General features: G+C 38.5%; 1 protein-coding gene across 1 annotated transcript in view; it reads right to left on the bottom strand.

Annotated features, from left to right (window-relative positions):
• Positions 1–283: 283 nt before the first annotated feature.
• The window catches only part of BTLA (B and T lymphocyte associated), a 56074-nt gene continuing 37400 nt past the window's right edge, over positions 284–18957 (bottom strand). The window contains 1 exon segment of the mRNA XM_057544935.1: positions 284–531. Within this exon segment, the coding sequence (XP_057400918.1) occupies positions 284–531 (248 nt within the window).

The following is an 18957-nucleotide window of genomic DNA, read 5'->3' as shown; positions in this document are numbered from 1 at the left end:
TCCATCTGCACTGAGGTCAACACGTGGGCGTGAATGGGCAGAAACAGACAGGAAAGCAGATCAGGAGAAGCATGTTTGGATGCAATAAAATGTAAACCCAGTAGACTTCTGCCCTGCTGCTCACCCTCCCAGGCTGCCCCAAACTCCTCCTCCTGCCAGCGCCTTCTCCTGCAGTGACTTCACACAGCTTCACCAGGGTTGAACCACACAGAGCTTGGCTGCTGGCAGGCGTCTGCTGGGTTTCAGCTCAGGGGTTTTGTCCGTATTTGCTGTTTCCTCTACCTCAAATATGAACCTTCTCTCTCTTGTCCACTCCTATACTTCCAGTGTCCAGAACCGTATCTTCACATAAGAGCCACTCGGAGAACATGCGTGGACGCTTGAGTGGAGAACAGGAAATGCGAGAATGCTCTTTCAATGGCTTCTTCAGCATTTTCTGCTTTAGTTCACCCAAGGGGCAGAGAAGACCCTTCAGGTTTTGCTTTCCACCTTCTGCACAAGAAAGAGGCCTTTTGCCATTGTCCTTAGGGGCTCAAAAGAGAGGAACAGGCAGCTTTCTGGAAAACTCATAAAGCAAAGCTTTTTAAAGGCACAGATGAGGACTTCCCTGGTGGTCCAGTGGGTAAGACTCCGTGCTCCCAACGCAGGGGGCCCGGGTTCGATTCCTGGTCAGGGAACTAGATCCTGCATGCATGCCGCAACTAAGAGTCCACATGTCACAACTAGGAAGTCCGCATGCTGCAACTAAAAAAAAAAAAAAAAGATACCGCATGCCACAACTAAAGATCCCGCGTGCTGCAACTAAGACCTGGCACAGCCAAAATAAATTTTAAAATAAATAAATAAATAAAATAAAGGCACAGATGGACTCTGTACTCAGTCCTTTCTTTTCATACTGGTGTCCTAGGTCCTGCTCGATCCCCCAGAAGAAGAGAACGCCAGGTTGGTATGCAAGAGCCTTGGATTGGCTCTGTCTTTTCTATTTACTAGCTCTGTGACCTCAAGCAACTCACTGATCTTTATACATCTTTTTCCTTACAAGTAAAAGGAGTTAAAGATAATACTTGGCCCATAAGTTTGCAATGAGGAACAAAGAAGATAATGTTTGCAAAAATTTAGTTAATTTTCTCAAGAGGTGTGTGCTCAATCTATGTTAACTGTATTATGGTTATTGATGATATTATTATTTATCAAATCAAGGAAAGTCTCACTTGGTGTGTTTCAGATGACTGGAGGTTTCTTAGAGGTGCTTCAGGTTCGGCAAATGTTTAACTCTATTTTTTAATAGACTTTACTTTTTACTGTTTTTTTAAAAATAGACTTTAGTTTTAGGTTCACAGTAAAATTGAGTAGAGTAAAAATGAAGTTTCCCAATACTCCTTGCACACTCCCCAGATACAGCCTCGCCCAGTATCAACATCCTGCACCAGAGTGGTACATTTGTTACAATCAAAGAACCTACATTATTACCCAAAGTCCATACTACACATTAGGGTTCACTCTTGGTGTTGTACCTTCTATGGGTTTCAACAAATGTACAGTGATGTGTATCCACTGTTATAGTATCATATAGAATAGTTTCACGCCCTAAAACTCCTATGTACTCTGCCAGCTCATCCCTTCTTTTCCCCCAACCCCTGGCAATCACTAGTCCTTTATTCTCTTCATAGATTTGCCTTTACAGAATGTCATTTAGTTTAAATCATACAATGTGTTACCTTTTCATATTGACTTCTTTTACTTGGTAACATACATTTAATTTCATCTATGTCTTTTTGTGGCTTGATAGCTCACTTCTTTCTAGCATTGCATGATATTCCATCGTCTGGATGGACCACGGTTTGTTTTTGCATTCACCAAGGACATCATGGTTACTTCCAAGTTTTGTCAATTATAAATAAAGCTGCTATAAACATCCCTGTGCAAGTTTTTTGTGCAGACATAAGTTTTCAATTCTTTTGGGTAAATAACGAAGGAGTGCAACTGCGGATCATATGATTAACAGAGTGTTCAGTTTTGTAAGGAACTGCAAAACTGTCTTCCAAAGTGGCTGTAGCATTTTACATTCGCACCAGAAATGAATGAGAGTTCCTGTTGCTCTGTGTCCGTGCCAGGACTGGTATTGTTAGTGTTTGGATTCTGGCCATTCTAATAAGTGTACAGTGGTAGCTCATTGTTTACACATGTGCTTATTTGCCACCTGCGTATCTTCTTTGGTGAGTTGTCTGTTCAGGTCTTTGGCCTTTTAAAAAACTGGGTTGTAGCCTGATTGTTGAGTTTTAAGAGTTCATTTTATATTTTGGATAACAGTCCTTTATCAGACATGCATTTTGCAAATATTTTCTCCCAGTCTGTGGCTTGTCTTCTCATTCTCTTGACTGTGTCCTATGAAGAGCAGAGACTTTTTATTTTAATGAAGACCAGCTTATCAATTCTTTCTTTAGTGTATCATGCCTTTGATGTTGTATCTAAAAAGTCATCACCATGCTCAAGATCACCTAAATTTTTCTCTTATGTTATTTTCTTGGGCTTTTTATAGTTTTGCGTTTTATATTTAAATTCAAGATCCATTTTGAGTTCATTTCTGTGAAGGGTAAAAGATCTGTGTCTCTATTCTTTGCCCCATTGTGTTGTCTTTGCTCCTTTGTCAAAAATGAGTTGACTATATTTATGGGGCCTACTTTGGGGATCTCTATTCTGTTCCATTGTTCTATTTGTCTATTCTTTCACCAATACCACACTGTATTGATTCCTGTAGCTTTATAGTTAAGTCTTGAAGTTGGGTAATGTTGGTCCTCTGGCTTTGTTCTTCTCCTTCAATATTGTCTGGACTATTTTGGGTCTTTTGCCAATAAACTTTAGAAACCACTTGTTGCTGCCCACAAAATAACTTGCTGGGATTTTAATTAGGATTATGTTGAATCTATAGATTAAGTTGAGAAGCACAAACATCTTGACAATAATAAGTCTATGCATGCACATGGAGTATCTCTCCATTTATTTAGTTCTTAGATTTCTTTCATCAGAGTTTTGTAGTTTTCCCCATATAGATCTTGTACATATTTTGTTAGATTTATATGTAAGTATTTCATTTTGGGAGGTAATAATGGAAATGGCATTGTGTTATTCATTTCAAATTCCACTTGTTCATTGCTGGTATATAGGAAAGTGATTGACTTTTGTATATTAATCTTTACCTGCAACCTTGTTATAATCACTTCTTAGACCCAGGAATATTTTTGCCAATTCTGTCGAATTGTCCACATATGGCATCTGCTAATGAAAACAGTTTTGTTTCTTCTCTCTCTCTCTCTCTCTCTCTCTCTCTCTATATATATATATATATATATATATATATATATAGTCTTTCTGCATTAGCTAGGACTTCCAGTAAAATCTTGAAAAAGAGTGGTGAGGGGACATTCTTGCTTTGTTCCCGATCTTAGCAGGAAAGCTTCTAGTTTCTCACCATTAAGTATCATGTTAGCTGAATTCTGTTTTTAAGAATATATTTAAGCTATTATAAATTTAAATAAAAAATAACATTCAAGTATGTTTGCATGCCTAATTTTAAATAAGTGTGAACAATTAAGGCACTATATTTTTCTTCCAGGGTGACTTCTGGGCAGTCTTGGGATGAAGGCCACTTCTGCATCCCTGAAATTCTTTTAAATTTGTCATTGATTAGGAACATTTTAGATCTGGAGTAGTTTTTTATTCCTTGGAAGACAATGCTGAGCTTCCTCATCATTCCTTCTAGAGAAGGTGCCAGCAGGTTAATGGACTATAGCTGACTCAGTCAAACTCTGAACAAGCTATAGGATATTTTGACATGGAATTCAGATCTAGTTCACTAATAGCTGGTTTAAAGGTTGAGAAAGGATCATTTCCTTACTGTAGACTCTGTGCTTCCCAGTACTGAATTCAATGGCAGATATAAGTTGCGTTAAAGCGGCTCCATAATAACTTCCGTAGAGTCATATCGGTGTCTTGGGTCCTAAGGGGCATTCAAAAAAAAGTATTTTATCATATGTTCAGACTGTTTTACAAAACTTCATTATGGATAGAAAAACAGAGAAATGAGCTGGTTAGTAAAATCCTCCCAAATGCCAGCAGAATGGACTCCATGACACTCCTAGACCTTCCTCATAGGAGGGTTTTGAGAGGTTTGTCTGCTCACTCCTTGCCAGCTTCAGCTTCAATTCCTCCTTGACACTACAGACCTTACACTTTGGCAGGGGACAAAATAATGAGGTTTGTTTTGTTAGTTCATAAAATTTGTTTTTATTTATTTAAAACTAATTTACTAAGAAAGGCTTTATAAGGAATAAAGAGTAATATAATAAACATGAAATCCACCGCCATGAAATTTAAGGAATAGATCATTGTCAACTACCAATGTTGTTTAAACTCTTAGGAGGGCAATCTTAGTTCATTTTCTAGATTGTTAGAGTTTTGTTTTTTCTTCATACCTTTTGGAAATAATGAAATTTGATGTGGGAACCAGATGTCCATTTTTTGTGCCATCAAATGTTATATTTACTGCCAAACAAGGACAACTGTTATACGTGTCATAATGACTCTGATTCATTTATTCCTCCATTCAATAAATGTTTATTGAGCTTCTATTATATGAGAAGTGCTTGTGTTTTACTTAGCATCCAGTGTCGGTACTTTTTTTAATTTTAAGTGAGATGATTCCTATAGCTTATTCCTTGGGCCATATTGTTAGTCTTATGGTTCTTTCAATACCATCTCTGAGGGAAGCTCGATGCAACTCTGTTCTCTGAGGTAAATGGATCCTTCTCATTTTTGCCTAAACCTACATACTATACTTACATTATACTTATAGCTGTCTGCTCTGGATTTTCAAGAGCAGTTCTGTGTTCAAATTTTTATCTTAATTTTTGGCTTATAAATGTATATGTAAATGGTTCCTTTGCACTTGTCTTTGTTGAGAACATACCCTGTATATTCGTCACATAGGGAAAGTTTTCTGTAAATATTTGTTGAGTAGATTGATAAATATGTTTTAAATATGTTTGGAGACAGAATTTATCAAAAGGGAAAAATTATATATTGCACTTACTTTTCATCTAGATTGGAGTATTTTTTTTTTTGGAGTATTTTTAAAGGGAAAATAAGATCCTTATCACCTAAAGCTTCTATGTTTGGCCATCTCTGACTCAAAAACCTCTGTTACAACATTTCACATTGCTGTGTTTGTGTTCATATGCACACTTTTCTCTGACAAGGCAAACTGTCCCTCCAATTCTACTCCCCTTTGTAAATTTTCCCCATCCCTCAAAGGCAATTCCCCCAGGAAATTGCCCCAGGACCAGTCTCTATGTTCCTTGACTAGACATGTAAAGTCTTTGGATAAAAAGAGAAAAATTCAAGTTGTTTTCTCTAGGCTTTTGTCCTTTTTCTTCCCAACTTCTTCAAAAGAAAAACAAGAGTATGAGGGAAAGGGGACTCCTTTCCTCCAGAGTTTTTCAATAAGACAAGTATATATATATATATATATATATATATATATATATATATATATATATATATATTTATTTAATTAATTTATTTATTTATGGCTGTGTTGGGTCTTCGTTTCTGTGCGAGGGCTTTCTCCAGTTGCGGCGAGTGGGGGCCCCTCTTCATTGCGGTGCGCGGGCCTCTCACTGTCGCGGCCTCTCCCGTTGCGGAGCACAGGCTCCAGACGCGCAGGCTCAGTAGTTGTGGCTCACGGGCCCAGCTGCTCCGCGGCATGTGGCATCTTCCCAGACCAGGGCTCGAACCCGTGTGCCCTGCATTGGCAGGCAGATTCTTAACCACTGCGCCACCAGGGAAGCCCAAGACAAGTATATATTTTAAGTATAACAAACTGAATTGTTTAAATAAACAACTCAAGTGTTGCATAATAGACTTTCATGCCTCCAAACAACATGATTTTAGATTTGCCAGTTATAAAAGGAAAAGAAAAAAGAAAATATACATTTTCCCTTTTTAAAAAGTCAGTCATTTCTAACTTCACTCTCCTAACTTACAGTTTTTGGCACGCATTTGGAAATTAATCATGTACTGACTCATGTGATGATATATATCATGTTACTTAATGTCTGTAGAGTTGTTTAATAGTTTATTGGTTTAGAAACATGATAAGTGTTCCAGGAAGATACCCCAGGAATCTTGGAAGAAGGAGAGGAATTATTTGGGGGTTAATTGAAGTGTTGGGGCACTGGAATTGAGATTCCTAAGTGAAAAGGAAAGGTGTGGGAGCAAAGTTTGTTAATGCCTCGAGTGGGAACATAACCTCAGATGCCTACAGGAGTCAGCGGAGATAAATGAAAATAGTTTAAGAAGAACAGGGAGTTGCAGGATATGTGTCAGACTTGAACTCAACTACTAGGTAGTGGGAAGTAAAATGGCTAGGAAGGTAGAAAACTGCCCCTGTGTCACTGGGATAATTGTTTGTGGTGGATTGAAAATTAATATTTTTAAGTGTAAGTCCTGGTCGTATTGTTCAAATGTCCCAAAATGTCCTTTGACTGAGCTCAGGGTAATTTTTCCGAAATTTCTCAATGGAGTGTCCAACCTGACTTGAAGCTCCATCCTCTCCATCTCACTTGGAATTGCTATTCTCAAGTGAAGAGTAAGGGGATTATAATGAAGGTTGTGCCCCCTGGAATATTTTAAAAGGTTCTTATCTATCCTGGATGCCTCAATAAAATTCCTCACCCTCTGTCTTTGTAGGCACTTTTAAGCTAGCCCTTGCCTCTCTCCTCACCATTATCCTGGCCTCTTGGCCTTGCATCTGATTTTCTCCCATGAAACACACTCTCACCCTATTTAAAGAATTCTTTGTTTGGACTACTCGACTCACAATTTCACTTTCTCCAAGATTCTGTTTTGTTTCCCCTTTGCTCGACAATCTTTTCCTTTGTGAAGTCTCATGTTCTTATCAGACTCAGTGCCAGCCTTCAGAAACCCAGCCAAGAGCAAAGCCCTCAGGTCCCTACACACTAAGGAAAGGAACTTAGACATGGATAATGTCACAAGAAAACTAAGGAAATTGAGAGAAAAAGTTACCCAAGAACAGCAAGAGCTCCGATAAAGGTGAGTGAGTGGACAAAGAGCCTTCCCCACTTTGGCAGTGATAGCAGCCAGTGGGATTGGTTTTTGCAACAGTTAGGCTCAGCTGCTCTCCAGTTAGCAACAAGGTTTCTGCAGCCACTCTGCAAATTGTGCTTGAACTTATTGAATGAGGCCATAAGGAAGTAAGGGGAGAGGAGAAGCATATCTCCAGGACAAAAAAAGCTCAAATACCTGTCACAGGGACTATAAACCACTCTAGACCTTCACTGGAAAACAGAAAGGAAATGGGGGAGGACAACTCTTGAAATCCTTAGTGGAAGGAAACCACTGTCAAAGATCACTGAGATTTTTGTTGTCCTTCCTCTGAAGGTCTGCTCCCCAGGAAGAAAAGCTACAGATGTTTCCTCAACAGAACACTTTGAACATAGTAGAATAGTGCAGCTATTCTAGACTTGGAGCCAGAAAACCAAGGTTCACATTCTGTCACAAACGTCATTGTTCCATCTCCCACAAGTCAGTTACCCCTCTAAACCTTGACTTCCTCATTTAAAAAAAAAGATTCATCTTGTACTATTGCACAAGAGGTAATGTGTATAAAAGAACTACCAAATACTAAAGTACCTCATTAATTTGAAGTTGCATTGTGACTTAATATTTTAGCACTTATGTTATTCATACTACGTATTTGTGATTTAAATGATACAGATTTGAAAGGAAATTTGGATTTTCAGTCCAAAACAGTGTGAGTACTAAAAGAGATCCCCAGCAGGATAGAAATAAGTAGTATAATAGTATAATGGGGTTTGGAGTCAAACCTCAGTGCAAATCCAAGGTCTGCAATGTACTAACTACATAATGATAAATTTGACAATTTCATGCCCACATGTCCTCATCAGTGACTAATTCTTGGCATTGTTTTCAATGGGATTAAGTGAGAAAGCATAGCAGAGTATAATGTTAGTTTTCTTTCTTTTTGCATTGATGAGGAGCAATAACAGGGAAGTTCTGACTGGTTGGACATGAAAAAAGAGGGAGCTGAGGACACACAAACTGCAATGTCATGTATAATACTTTTGTGATCAAAAAATAAAATAAAATTGGACAAAGACTGCAAATAAATTCTCAGAAAAATCTCCCCTAAAGGGTCAATCAATCAAATCTTAGCATAAATTTGAGAGGACACACACAAGGAGAAAAAAAAAACCCAAAAATGTGAGTTTAGTGATAAAAGTGAAAGAATATCTCATTTTATGTGTACTTTTCCCCTTTTATGAGATGATAAAATTATAGATTATAATAACTGGTTTTACTTAATTATATAGGCACAGTGAAACAGTTCTAATCAATAATTATCAATTATCAGTTAAAAAAAAAAAAAAGACTTATTTTGCTTACCCGGGAGAGAATATCTGCCTTAAATGTTGCTCCTTTGACTAGTCACTCACACCTACCTGGTATGTTAATAGAAAATGATTGCAAAAGAACGCAGCAGGGACTGAATATAGCTAACCTCTTCTCTTTAGCTATACCTCAACCTGGACTTACAAGTGACAGACACTTGTTAGAGCCATTTGATGGTAAATTTAGGTGAATAAGTATATTAAGGAGATTGGTTGTTAGAAATTCCAGACAGGGGGCTTCCCTGGTGGCGCAGTGGTTGAGAATCTGCCTGCCAATGCAGGGCACACGGGTTCGAGCCCTGGTCTGGGAAGATCCCACATGCCGCGGAGCAACTGGGCCCGTGAACCACAACTACTGAGCCTGCGCCTCTGGAGCCTGTGCTCCACAACAAGAGAGGCCACGACAGTGAGAGGCCCGCGCACCGCGATGAAGAGTGGCCCCCACTCGCCGCAACTAGAGAAAGCCCTCGCACAGAAACGAAGACCCAACACAGCCAAAAATAAATAAATAATTAATTAATTAATTAAAAAAAAAAAAAGGAATTCTAGACAGGATTAGACAAAAGTAAGTCTGGGTCTTCAGGAGGCTATTGTAAGCAAATTCAGCAAGTGTGCTTTACAGTAACCACTCTGTTATTTAGAATTCCATCTACTGCAGCTTACTTCCTCATTTCATGATAACAACCCTGAGCGAGCAGTATTTCTGAAATAATGCAAGACCCAAAACATAATAATTCTTTCTTACATGATTAATGATATCCTTATATCAAAGCGCTTTCATAAATTTTACTACATTTGTTGTCATTTTACATATTAGGAAACTGAGGTTCAGAAATGTGACGGAATGGACTCAGTCTCATAGCTAGCTCGTGGCAAAGCCAGGACTCAAATCCCCTTCTCCCAACACCAAAGACAGTGCCCTTTCCAGTGTACCTTGCCTGAAAGAGTATCAGATACATGAAAAAATTAAATTACATTTTCTTTCCCTTTAGTATGGGAGGGGACATCCTGACTCATTGGCTGAATTGATAGAATAGAAAGTGACTAATCCAAGGCAAACAGACTGACCTGGGGGCCCAAACAGAGATGTCCTTCATTCCAGACCTCTTTCTACTGCTTTGTCCTTGCTCATTTATTTGTCATCCATTCCAAAGATTAAGAAACGGAAAGAAACTATTACAATAGAAAGTTCATAAAGGGAACTATTTGTAAAACATGTGCCAAATATGATCAAATAACATTAGATTATAAACCTGTCACTTACTTCATCCATTTAATGTTTTGAACTTGTGTCAAATTCACTCGACACTTGAAAACAAATAATTGAGAGTCTGTCATTTATCTCATTTGTATATAGTTTATTAGAAATTATGCCCTTTAACATAGTCATGAGCTATGTTTTTCATTCCCAAAACCGCCAATACTTAGAACAGAGCCTGGCACACACTTGATGCTTAAAAACTATTTGTCGAATGAATGAAAGTACAAACTGTGCAGTGGTCACGGAAGGCTGAGAAGGAATAATGAAAGAAAAGAGGAAAGAACTGTATATTACAGACATGACCTTCCATCATCTATCTGCCTGGATGGTGACAACGAAAGATTACACAACTTTGGCAACAGTAGAAAGCTGATTAGGAAATTTTCTGAAATAGGATGCTTCATATCCAAGGAAATCAGAGAACAAAATTCACTGAATTTAGTTTCCTTGTGCATTCAAGTGTTATTAGTAATGGAACTCATAAAGACATTTTTATCGTATATCAACAGCAAGGAAATTATCACCTTCTTAGACAACATTGTTCTTGAGTTATTCTAGTGCTTCTCAAACTCTTATGTGCACATGAGCCACCTGGAGAACTTATGAAAATATAGCCCTTGTAGATTTGATTGAATGAGTCTACAGTGGGGCCTGAGATTCTGCATGGCTAACAGCTCCCACGTGCTGCCAACACTGCTGATCTGTAGATTACACTATAAATAGTGTGTGTTTTGTTTAGTTTTGGGGGGGATTCCCATATTTTCCTTCATCTTCACTAAAACCTTACCATTTCACTATAAATATATACTCGATGTCAAATATAAAGGTCTGCAATGTGCCTTAGGTGAAATTTTGAATTGATCCTTCATCCTTCCTGTATCACCAGTATACTTAGGTCACCAAGTCAGACTATTGATGTGAGATATTCTGATTCATCAATCTTATTATTATGACAATTTTCATCATTGAGAATGTGAAATTAACCACGTTAGGAAATCACTGACATCCCACCTGAAAATGACTGATCATAGTTTCTTTAACAGGTTGTTCAGCCATCAAAAAAATTCTCTTTAAAGAAATTCCTTTTTTTTTTTTTTTCTGTTTATTGCTATTACCTGAGGCTATGAGCTGGGTCACATCTCTCTGAAAATTAAGGTTAAGCAACCATTTTCAATTATGGTCTCTGTAGGTTGTGAAATGTTTTGAAAACAATTTTATGGTGAAATTGAACATCATAAAGTAGTGAAATTGGCAAAAGATTTACATTATTTAAAAACTATAGTCCAGGGCTTCCCTGGTGGCGCAGTGGTTGAGAATCTGCCTGCCAATGCAGGGGACACGGGTTCGAGCCCTGGTCTGGGAAGATCCCACATGCCGCGGAGCAACTGGGCCCGTGAACCACAACTACTGAGCCTGCGCCTCTGGAGCCTGTGCTCCGCAACAAGAGAGGCCGCGATAGTGAGAGGCCCGCGCACCGCGATGAAGAGTGGCCTCCACTTGCCGCAATTAGAGAAAACCCTCGCACAGAAATGAAGACCCAACACAGCCATAAATAAATAAAATAAAATAAAAATAAAAATAAAAAATAAAAAAATAAAAAATCTATAGTCCAATCAAGGTAATATTTCTGCCAGTAGTTCTCAGACTTGAAAATCAAAGTCACTTGGAAGACTTCTTAAACCGCAAATGCTGGGCCCTGCCCTCTGTTTCTGCTTCAGTAAGTCTGGGTGGGGGTCGATAATTTGTATTTCTAACAAATTCCAAGATGATGTTCTATACCACAGTTTCTCAACCTCAGCACTATTGAAATTTTGGTATGAATAATTCTTTGTTATCCAAAGGATAACAAATGAACCAAAGGAACCAAAGAAACCAAGAAAAAGGACCTACTGTATAGCACAGGGAACTCTGCTCAATATTCTGTAATAACCTAAATGGGAGAAGAACTTGAAAAAGAATAGATACATGTATATGTATAACTGAATCACTTTGCTATACACCTGAAACTAACACAACATTGTTAACCATATATACTCCAATATAATTTTTTTTTTAAAAAGCAATCAAAGACTAAAATTGTCTTTGTGGTGTTATCTAGCAAGAGGCCAAAAGCCCCACACCTGCTCCAACTTCAGTCTCCTGGAGCCCTCTGTTCATTTGGTATCCTCACCTTTCTCCAGGAGATTGTCCCTATTACTGGTGTATAGAATATGGGGAACTTGATCCCTTTCCTGAATGAAGAGATATGTTCCCAGAATCCAACGCTGTGAATTTGAATGCATTTTTATTGTGTCACAACCTTATTGGCTGGTAAGTCACCGCTGTTGCAGAATTTCAGACATATCGAAGGTTAAATAGGTTGTTACTGATGTTTTAGGACATTACTGTCCTAACTAACATTGTTCCAAGACTGAAACAAAAGACTAGAAATGAACATTGGAACACAGTCCATTCTTATGGCAGGGGCTATCTCCTGATACCAAGTAGCTTGTCTAGAAAACACATGTGATTCATGCAAAATCACATCATCTCTCCTTCTCTCTCTTCTATTTCTCACTTTGTCTCTCTCTCACTGAACTGCACTTTCCCCGTGTTTGAACAGTATTTTTTAAATTTTCCTTTGGATTCTCCATTAAAAATTTATTTTTGCATCCAAGAAGTATCATGTAATCTTTGTAACTTCATTATGATTGTGTATTTCCTTCATTTAATTCATTGAGTCACTTTTCTGGGGAAAAATATTACAAGAGACTTAATGGAAAATCCAATGAATAATGATGCTATTTATATCAATAAAAGGCAGTTTCTTCCTGTTAAAGTTTAACTTTCATATTGACCCAGAATTCTTATTAAGGGGAATTTCTCAAAACATATTTTTGTTCATTTACTGAAAGAAGTCCATTAACATTGAATTCAAATTTACATTGAAACAGGAAAAACAACTTTCTTTAGAAAATGTGATTCAAAGACACAAAATGAATTCCAGAAGTCTCAAATAATGAAGACTGAGAGAGGGCTGAAGAAGAGAAGAGGTTAGATTTTCTTCAAACAAATCCTGTACTCCCTTCCTCTGGCTCTCATTCCTAACACCCTTACCACAAGCCATGCCAGACCCTGCAGTTCCCTAGTTTCCTTCTCCATCTTCCTTTTGCTCTCCCTACCCCATCTCCACTAAAAAAAAAAAAAAAAAAAGTGACTGAGAAAGGCCTGAGTAGATGCCATCTGAAGTGGGAGGATCTCTTCTCTAAGGAAGGGGAGGTTTTAGAACGTGGGCAGTACAAGCCTATAAGAAAGACAAGTAAAAATTCCTGCAGAACAGGGCCAGGGCAGAGGAGAGCTCTGGGAGCTAAGCATAGGATGCTAATACTGATGCACAGAGGGACCAGCTACATCAGAGACAAAGCTCAGAAGATGCCCTGGGGCTAAAGGAATTGGTGTTGAAGGAAGCAGCAGAGCTAGCAAGAATGGTAACTTACCTTCACTTATAAGTTTACATTTTATTTGATATTTTGTAATACATACATAAATTTTTGTATTTGAAATGTATTATATATTTAGCTTTGTGGGTTTTTAAAATTTTATGAGTTCTGATCTCATTTTAAAATAAAACTCTTGGATGTGGAAATAGTGAAACTAATCCTTAAATACCAGCATTGTAATTTTTCTCTAGTACTGTGCTCACTTATTCAACACGTCTAAAACTGAAGTGATACTTGACCTCCAAGCACTTCTTCTCCATCAGAATCCACAGTAAAAGGAATCTCCATTCCTTCCTAGGCATTCAAACCCTGGGTATTATCACTGATGCCTCCTTCTCACTCAGTCTCCAAATCCAACTTGCTACCAAGTCTCAAAATTTCTACCTGTTATATATTTCTGGAATCCACCTCCACCTCTGCATTTTCTGCTGGCGATGTTCTTGCTCACCTAGATGACTTCCAGAGGCTTAAGATTTGTCTCCCTCCACCCCTTCTTTTCTCCCCAGTTAATTACCCATACACGAGCTAGTGATTTTCTGAAACACATCTCAGGCTTTACGTTATTGTTAGAATAGAATCCTCACATGAGGTGTACATTTTTGCTAGTCAGTTAACTGGTCAGTCAGACTCCATTCCCTATCCGTCCCTGAAACATAACTCCAATTTTTATGTGTTTTTGAGGAAGGTGATCCCACCCATTATCTAAGTTGTCTTAAAGGGTGGGCCTTTGTTGGTTTCATCCAATCAGCACTTAGCATTTGTCTGGTTCAGGAAACACATACCAACTTGAGAAAAAGAGACTGCAGGAGGTGTTTATTGGATTCTTAGGGAAAAGCAGTGTTCTACTCTTCCAAGAGAGAATTGGGTGAGATTTCTTTTTTGTTTTTTAATCTTTACCTGATGTGAATAAAGAAACACAGAACCTCTAGGAAAACTGGCAGCTATCATATGCACAAAATGGAACCATAGTTACATTAACACTGTAAGACATCTACAGAAAGCAGAGAGGGGGACAGGTAATAAATTAGTTCCTTTTGTCCATATTTGAGTTGCTGGATATACCCTTGTCTGAAGCTCAGTTTACCACTAGAATTTTCTATTATGAGAGCCAGTAATTTTTTTCTTTTTTTATGACCTAAGCCCATGTGAATTTCTTTCTGGCCTCTCCCAGCCTCTTTAGTCTCATCCTACCCCACTAAATGAAAGTCTCTGGGCCACATGGCCTTCTTTCAGCAGCTTGACCACACTGAGGGTTTATCAAAGAGTTTCCTATGTATTGTTCCTTCTGCCTGAAACATTCTTTACCCCTGTCCATTACCAATGTATTGCCTCTCAGCTCCAAATTCACCTTGTTGCCTGATCTGTAAAAATAGACCTGGGCCCTTTAAATATTTTCCTTTTGGCAGCTGACATGATGTTAAGCCTTATCAGTTGAGGGCACTGGAGAGATACTGTAGGAAGAAGGAGTTTCCTTCCCTTTCCAGTGTCTCATTTGCCAGGCTCCTGGAGAGCATGATTTCTTCTTCAGCGCTTGGACCATATAGTTTTCTTCAGCGCGAGATGCCTGCGTGGCACAGCTTTCTCCAGCATTTGGCCATACGTTTTCTTTAATTCTTGACTAGAGCAGTGGCTCAGATAGTGTGGGCCTGTTCCCTAGCTCAGGTCATTGTTTTCTGTACCCTCAGCCCCATGTGTGCACATGCTGGCCCTGAGCTGCCCTAGCCTGAGCTGCACATGGGAGTGCACTGGGTTCATATAAAGGAATCCTCTCCATTCCAATGGTACCCTCAACTCCCACTGTGTGCCCCACCCTATCTTCATGGCTGCCTACCAGTATGCCTGCCTGTTCCCTGCCCAGAGATTGTGAACCAGCTCTGGCCCAGGCCATCTGGCAATCTTCTCCACCCTCCAGTGTTCTACAACCACATCTCTTTCAGCAAACTCTTTCAATGAAAGCTGAACCTTCCTTGCAAATTTGTCCTTCCTTAGGTGTGCTACCCAGCCCTAACGTACCTTTTGAGTTCTCTTTCCATGTACATAGTGAATCTCCTATCTTAGCTTGATAATTTTTATATTAAACTTCCCCTGTTTAAATTACTGTCACCTGATGGGACTCAAGACGATGCACCCCCTTTTCCTATGGCCGCTCATATTCCTGATCTCATTTTCTCTAGCAAACTTCCCTTAACCTCCAGACTTAAGTTACATCCTCATATTAATTAGCTCTCATTGCATACCAGAGATTTTTTTTTTTTTTGGTTTATAATGCTTACAAACGTAATTAATGTTTGTGTGGTTATTTGCTTAATATCTTAATTACTATCCTGGAAAGGATATGAAGAAAGGGGAAATGTCTTTCTTGGATTCCTAACATCTAACACAATGCCTAATACAACATAGCAGGCTTTCAGAGTACTGATTTTTTTTTTTACTGTATATTATGTATATATGTGAATTTTATGAAAAGCCCAAAGTAGCTATGAATGGGATAAACAGGGAGTATGAACTTAGGCAGGTGTCACTCTCTTAACCAAGTTCACTCTGGTAGGGCTAACAACATTTGGAGTGTTCAATAAATAGTTTATTAACTGTTGGCAAAGAAAGTATGTTTCCTCCGACATTTGGACAGCACTCCCTTGTACCATGAAAGGAAAAAGCTTCAGAAAGTCATTTATATTCTATCAACCTCCTCAGACTAATGACTAAAGAGGGCCCCTTCTTTCCTGTCAGAATCTTGGTAGAGTGGAACATAGCCAGCATATGTGGACCCTTAGAGTTCAGAGTGAACAAGTTCAAGATGCATAATTTTATCTGATCACTAGCTGACCCCCCAGGCATTGCTATTCAGAATGTTAACAATTGTCAAATTAAATAAATTCTGTTGTTGCTTAGTCAGGAGATAGTTCTCTTAAGATGCAGCACAGTGATGGATTAATACCGGAAAGCTGAAGCATCTGCTTTTATGATTTTTATTTTTGGCTCGTACTGGAAGCCAGTGTTCTCTTTATTTATTAATGGCCTTTTAATATGAATGGTCTTTCCAGATCAGCAGTTTATTGGCATCTTTCCAAACATCAATTTGATGTTTCCTGAAGAATGACTGCTTTTTTCTGTGAAGCCCCCAAAGTAACTTTTGTATGTACTACAGAGTCTATATTGTATATCAGAACATCTATAATGGGCATTTGTTGGTCTTGCTACCAAAGTCAAGACTCCCATCCTGTGGGCACAGGATCCTGATTTGGTTTTGGGGAGTCACCCTTCTCCAAGCTTCTGTCCATGTGTAGAGTGAAGTTGACCTTGCACCTGGCTCTGGGGATGCCCTTGTGGCCAAATCCTAATTCAGACAATACATTTGTGCACCACAGTTTGGTCTGGTTACAGTTTGATTCACGAATGTGCATAGGGTCTAAGTCTGCACAGCCAATCACTGAGATGCCATTCTGAGGTTTCTCTCTGAGCTTCCTGAGACCAGGACTTTCTTTCCTGCTGCACTTGGAGTTCTAGAGCTGCTGCAGACAGAGCCTGACTGAGGGTTGATCCAAAATAGAGGTGAGCAGAACCAAAAGATGGACTAAAATATCCAGATTCTGATAGTTTTAATATAATCTTCTCATCAAGATTCTCCGAAGATGAACTATTCTAGACTTTTCAATTATGTGGGCTTATAAATTCACTTACTGATGAATCAATTCACGGTGTTAAACACACCTTTTAATCTTGGCGAAAATCCATCCACTTGTTTTCCAATGTAAATTGATGAGCTTGAATAGATGAGAGGCAGAAAATAAGTTTTGGTCACATAGATTGGAAAAAATAAATAGTGATCAAGCACTGAGATAAGATATGCTTTTATCAGTCATTTGTTTAGTACTTAAAATACGTTTTGCAAAATTCAAGAGATGGTAGAGGTGTCAAAATATAGGCTGTCCATAAAGTCGGCAAACAGGTGCATATAATAGATTGATAGTTGATATTACAACACAATAGTGTAATTATGGATAACTTTATTTGACGTAAACCCCTCTTAAAATCTACTTTTGTGTTTTAAGACTAATTAATAGACCATAATACTGAATAATACATGTGTCTAAGTTCTTTCATGATGCTGTAACAAAAATACTATAGTCTGGGTGGCTTAAACAACATTTATTTCTCACAGTTCTGAAGGCTGGAGTCCAAGTTCAAGGCACCTTCAGATTCGGTGTCTGGCTTCCTGTTTCAAACACAGCTGTCTTCTTGTTGCATCTTCATATGTTTTTATGTGGTGGAAGGGGTAAGGGAGTTCTCTGGGGTCTCTTTTCTTATTGTAGTTACTTTACAATGTGCTGTTGGTTTCAGGTGTACAGCAAAGTGATTCAGTTTTATATATATATATATATAAATTTTCAGATTCTTTTCAATTATAAGTTATTACAAGATATTAACATAGTTCCCTGTGTTATATTGTAGGTCCTTGTTGTTGATCTATTTTATGTATAGTAGTGTGTACTTGTTAATCCCAAACTCCTAATTTATATCCTCCCCACCCACCCACCCCCGCCCTGCTATCCCCTTTGGTAACCATAAGTTTATTTTATATGTCTGTTGAGTCTTTTTCTGGTTGTTGTTGTTGTTTTTTAACACCTTTATTGGAGCATAATTGCTTTACAGTGGTGTGTTAGTTTCTGCTTTATAACAAATTGAATCAGCTACACATATACATATATCCTAATATCTCCTCCATCTTGCGTCTCCCTCCTTCCCACCCTCCCTATTCCGCCCCTCTAGGTGGTCACAAGCACCGAGCTGATCTCCCTGTGCTATGCGGCTGCTTCCCACTAGCTATCTATTTTACATTTGGTAGTGTATATAAGTCCATGCCACTCTCTCACTTCGCCCCAGCTTACCCTTCCCCCTCCCCGTGTCCTCGAGTCCATTCTCTACCACTGTGTCTTTATTCCTGTCCTGCTCCTAGGTTCTTCAGAACTATTTTTTTTCCTTTTTAGATTCCATATATATGGGTTAGCATATGGTATTTGTTTTTATCTATCTGACATACTTCACTCTGTATGACAGGCTCTAGGTCCATCCACCTCACTACAAATAACTCAATTTTGTTTCTTTTTATGGCTGAGTAATATTCCATTGTATATGTGTGCCATGTCTTCTTTATCCATTCATCTGTCGATGGACACTTAGGTTGCTTCCACGTCCTGGTTATTGTAAATAGAGCTGCAATGAACATTGTGGTACATGACTCTTTTTGAATCATGGTCTTTTCAGGGTATATGCTCAGTAGTGGGATTGCTGGGTCGTAAGGTAGTTCTATTTTTAGTTTTTTGAGGAACCTCCATACTGTTCTCCATAGTGGCTGTACCAATTTACATTCCCACAAACAGTGCAAGAGGGTTCCCTTTTCTCCACACCCTCTGCAGCATTTATTGTTTGTAGATTATTTAATGATGGCCATTCTGACTGGTGTGAGGTGATACCTCATTGTAGTTTTGATATGAATTTCTCTAATGATTAGTGATGTTGAGCATTCTTTCATGTGTTTGTTGGCAATCTGCATATCTTCTTAGGAAAAGTGTCTATTTAGGTCTTCTGCCCATTTTGGATTGGGTTGTTTGTTTTTTTGATATTGAGTTGCATGAGCTGCTTGTAAATTTTGGAGATTAATCCTTTGTCAGTTGCTTCATTTGTAAATACTTTCTCCCGTTCTTAGGGTTGTCTTTTTGTCTTGTTT

The sequence above is a fragment of the Balaenoptera acutorostrata genome, chromosome 4 (genome assembly GCF_949987535.1).
Source record: "Balaenoptera acutorostrata chromosome 4, mBalAcu1.1, whole genome shotgun sequence".
NCBI lineage: Eukaryota > Metazoa > Chordata > Mammalia > Artiodactyla > Balaenopteridae > Balaenoptera > Balaenoptera acutorostrata.
The sequence above is the reverse complement of the archived record's forward strand: the minus strand, read 5'-3'. Positions and strand labels throughout refer to the sequence as shown.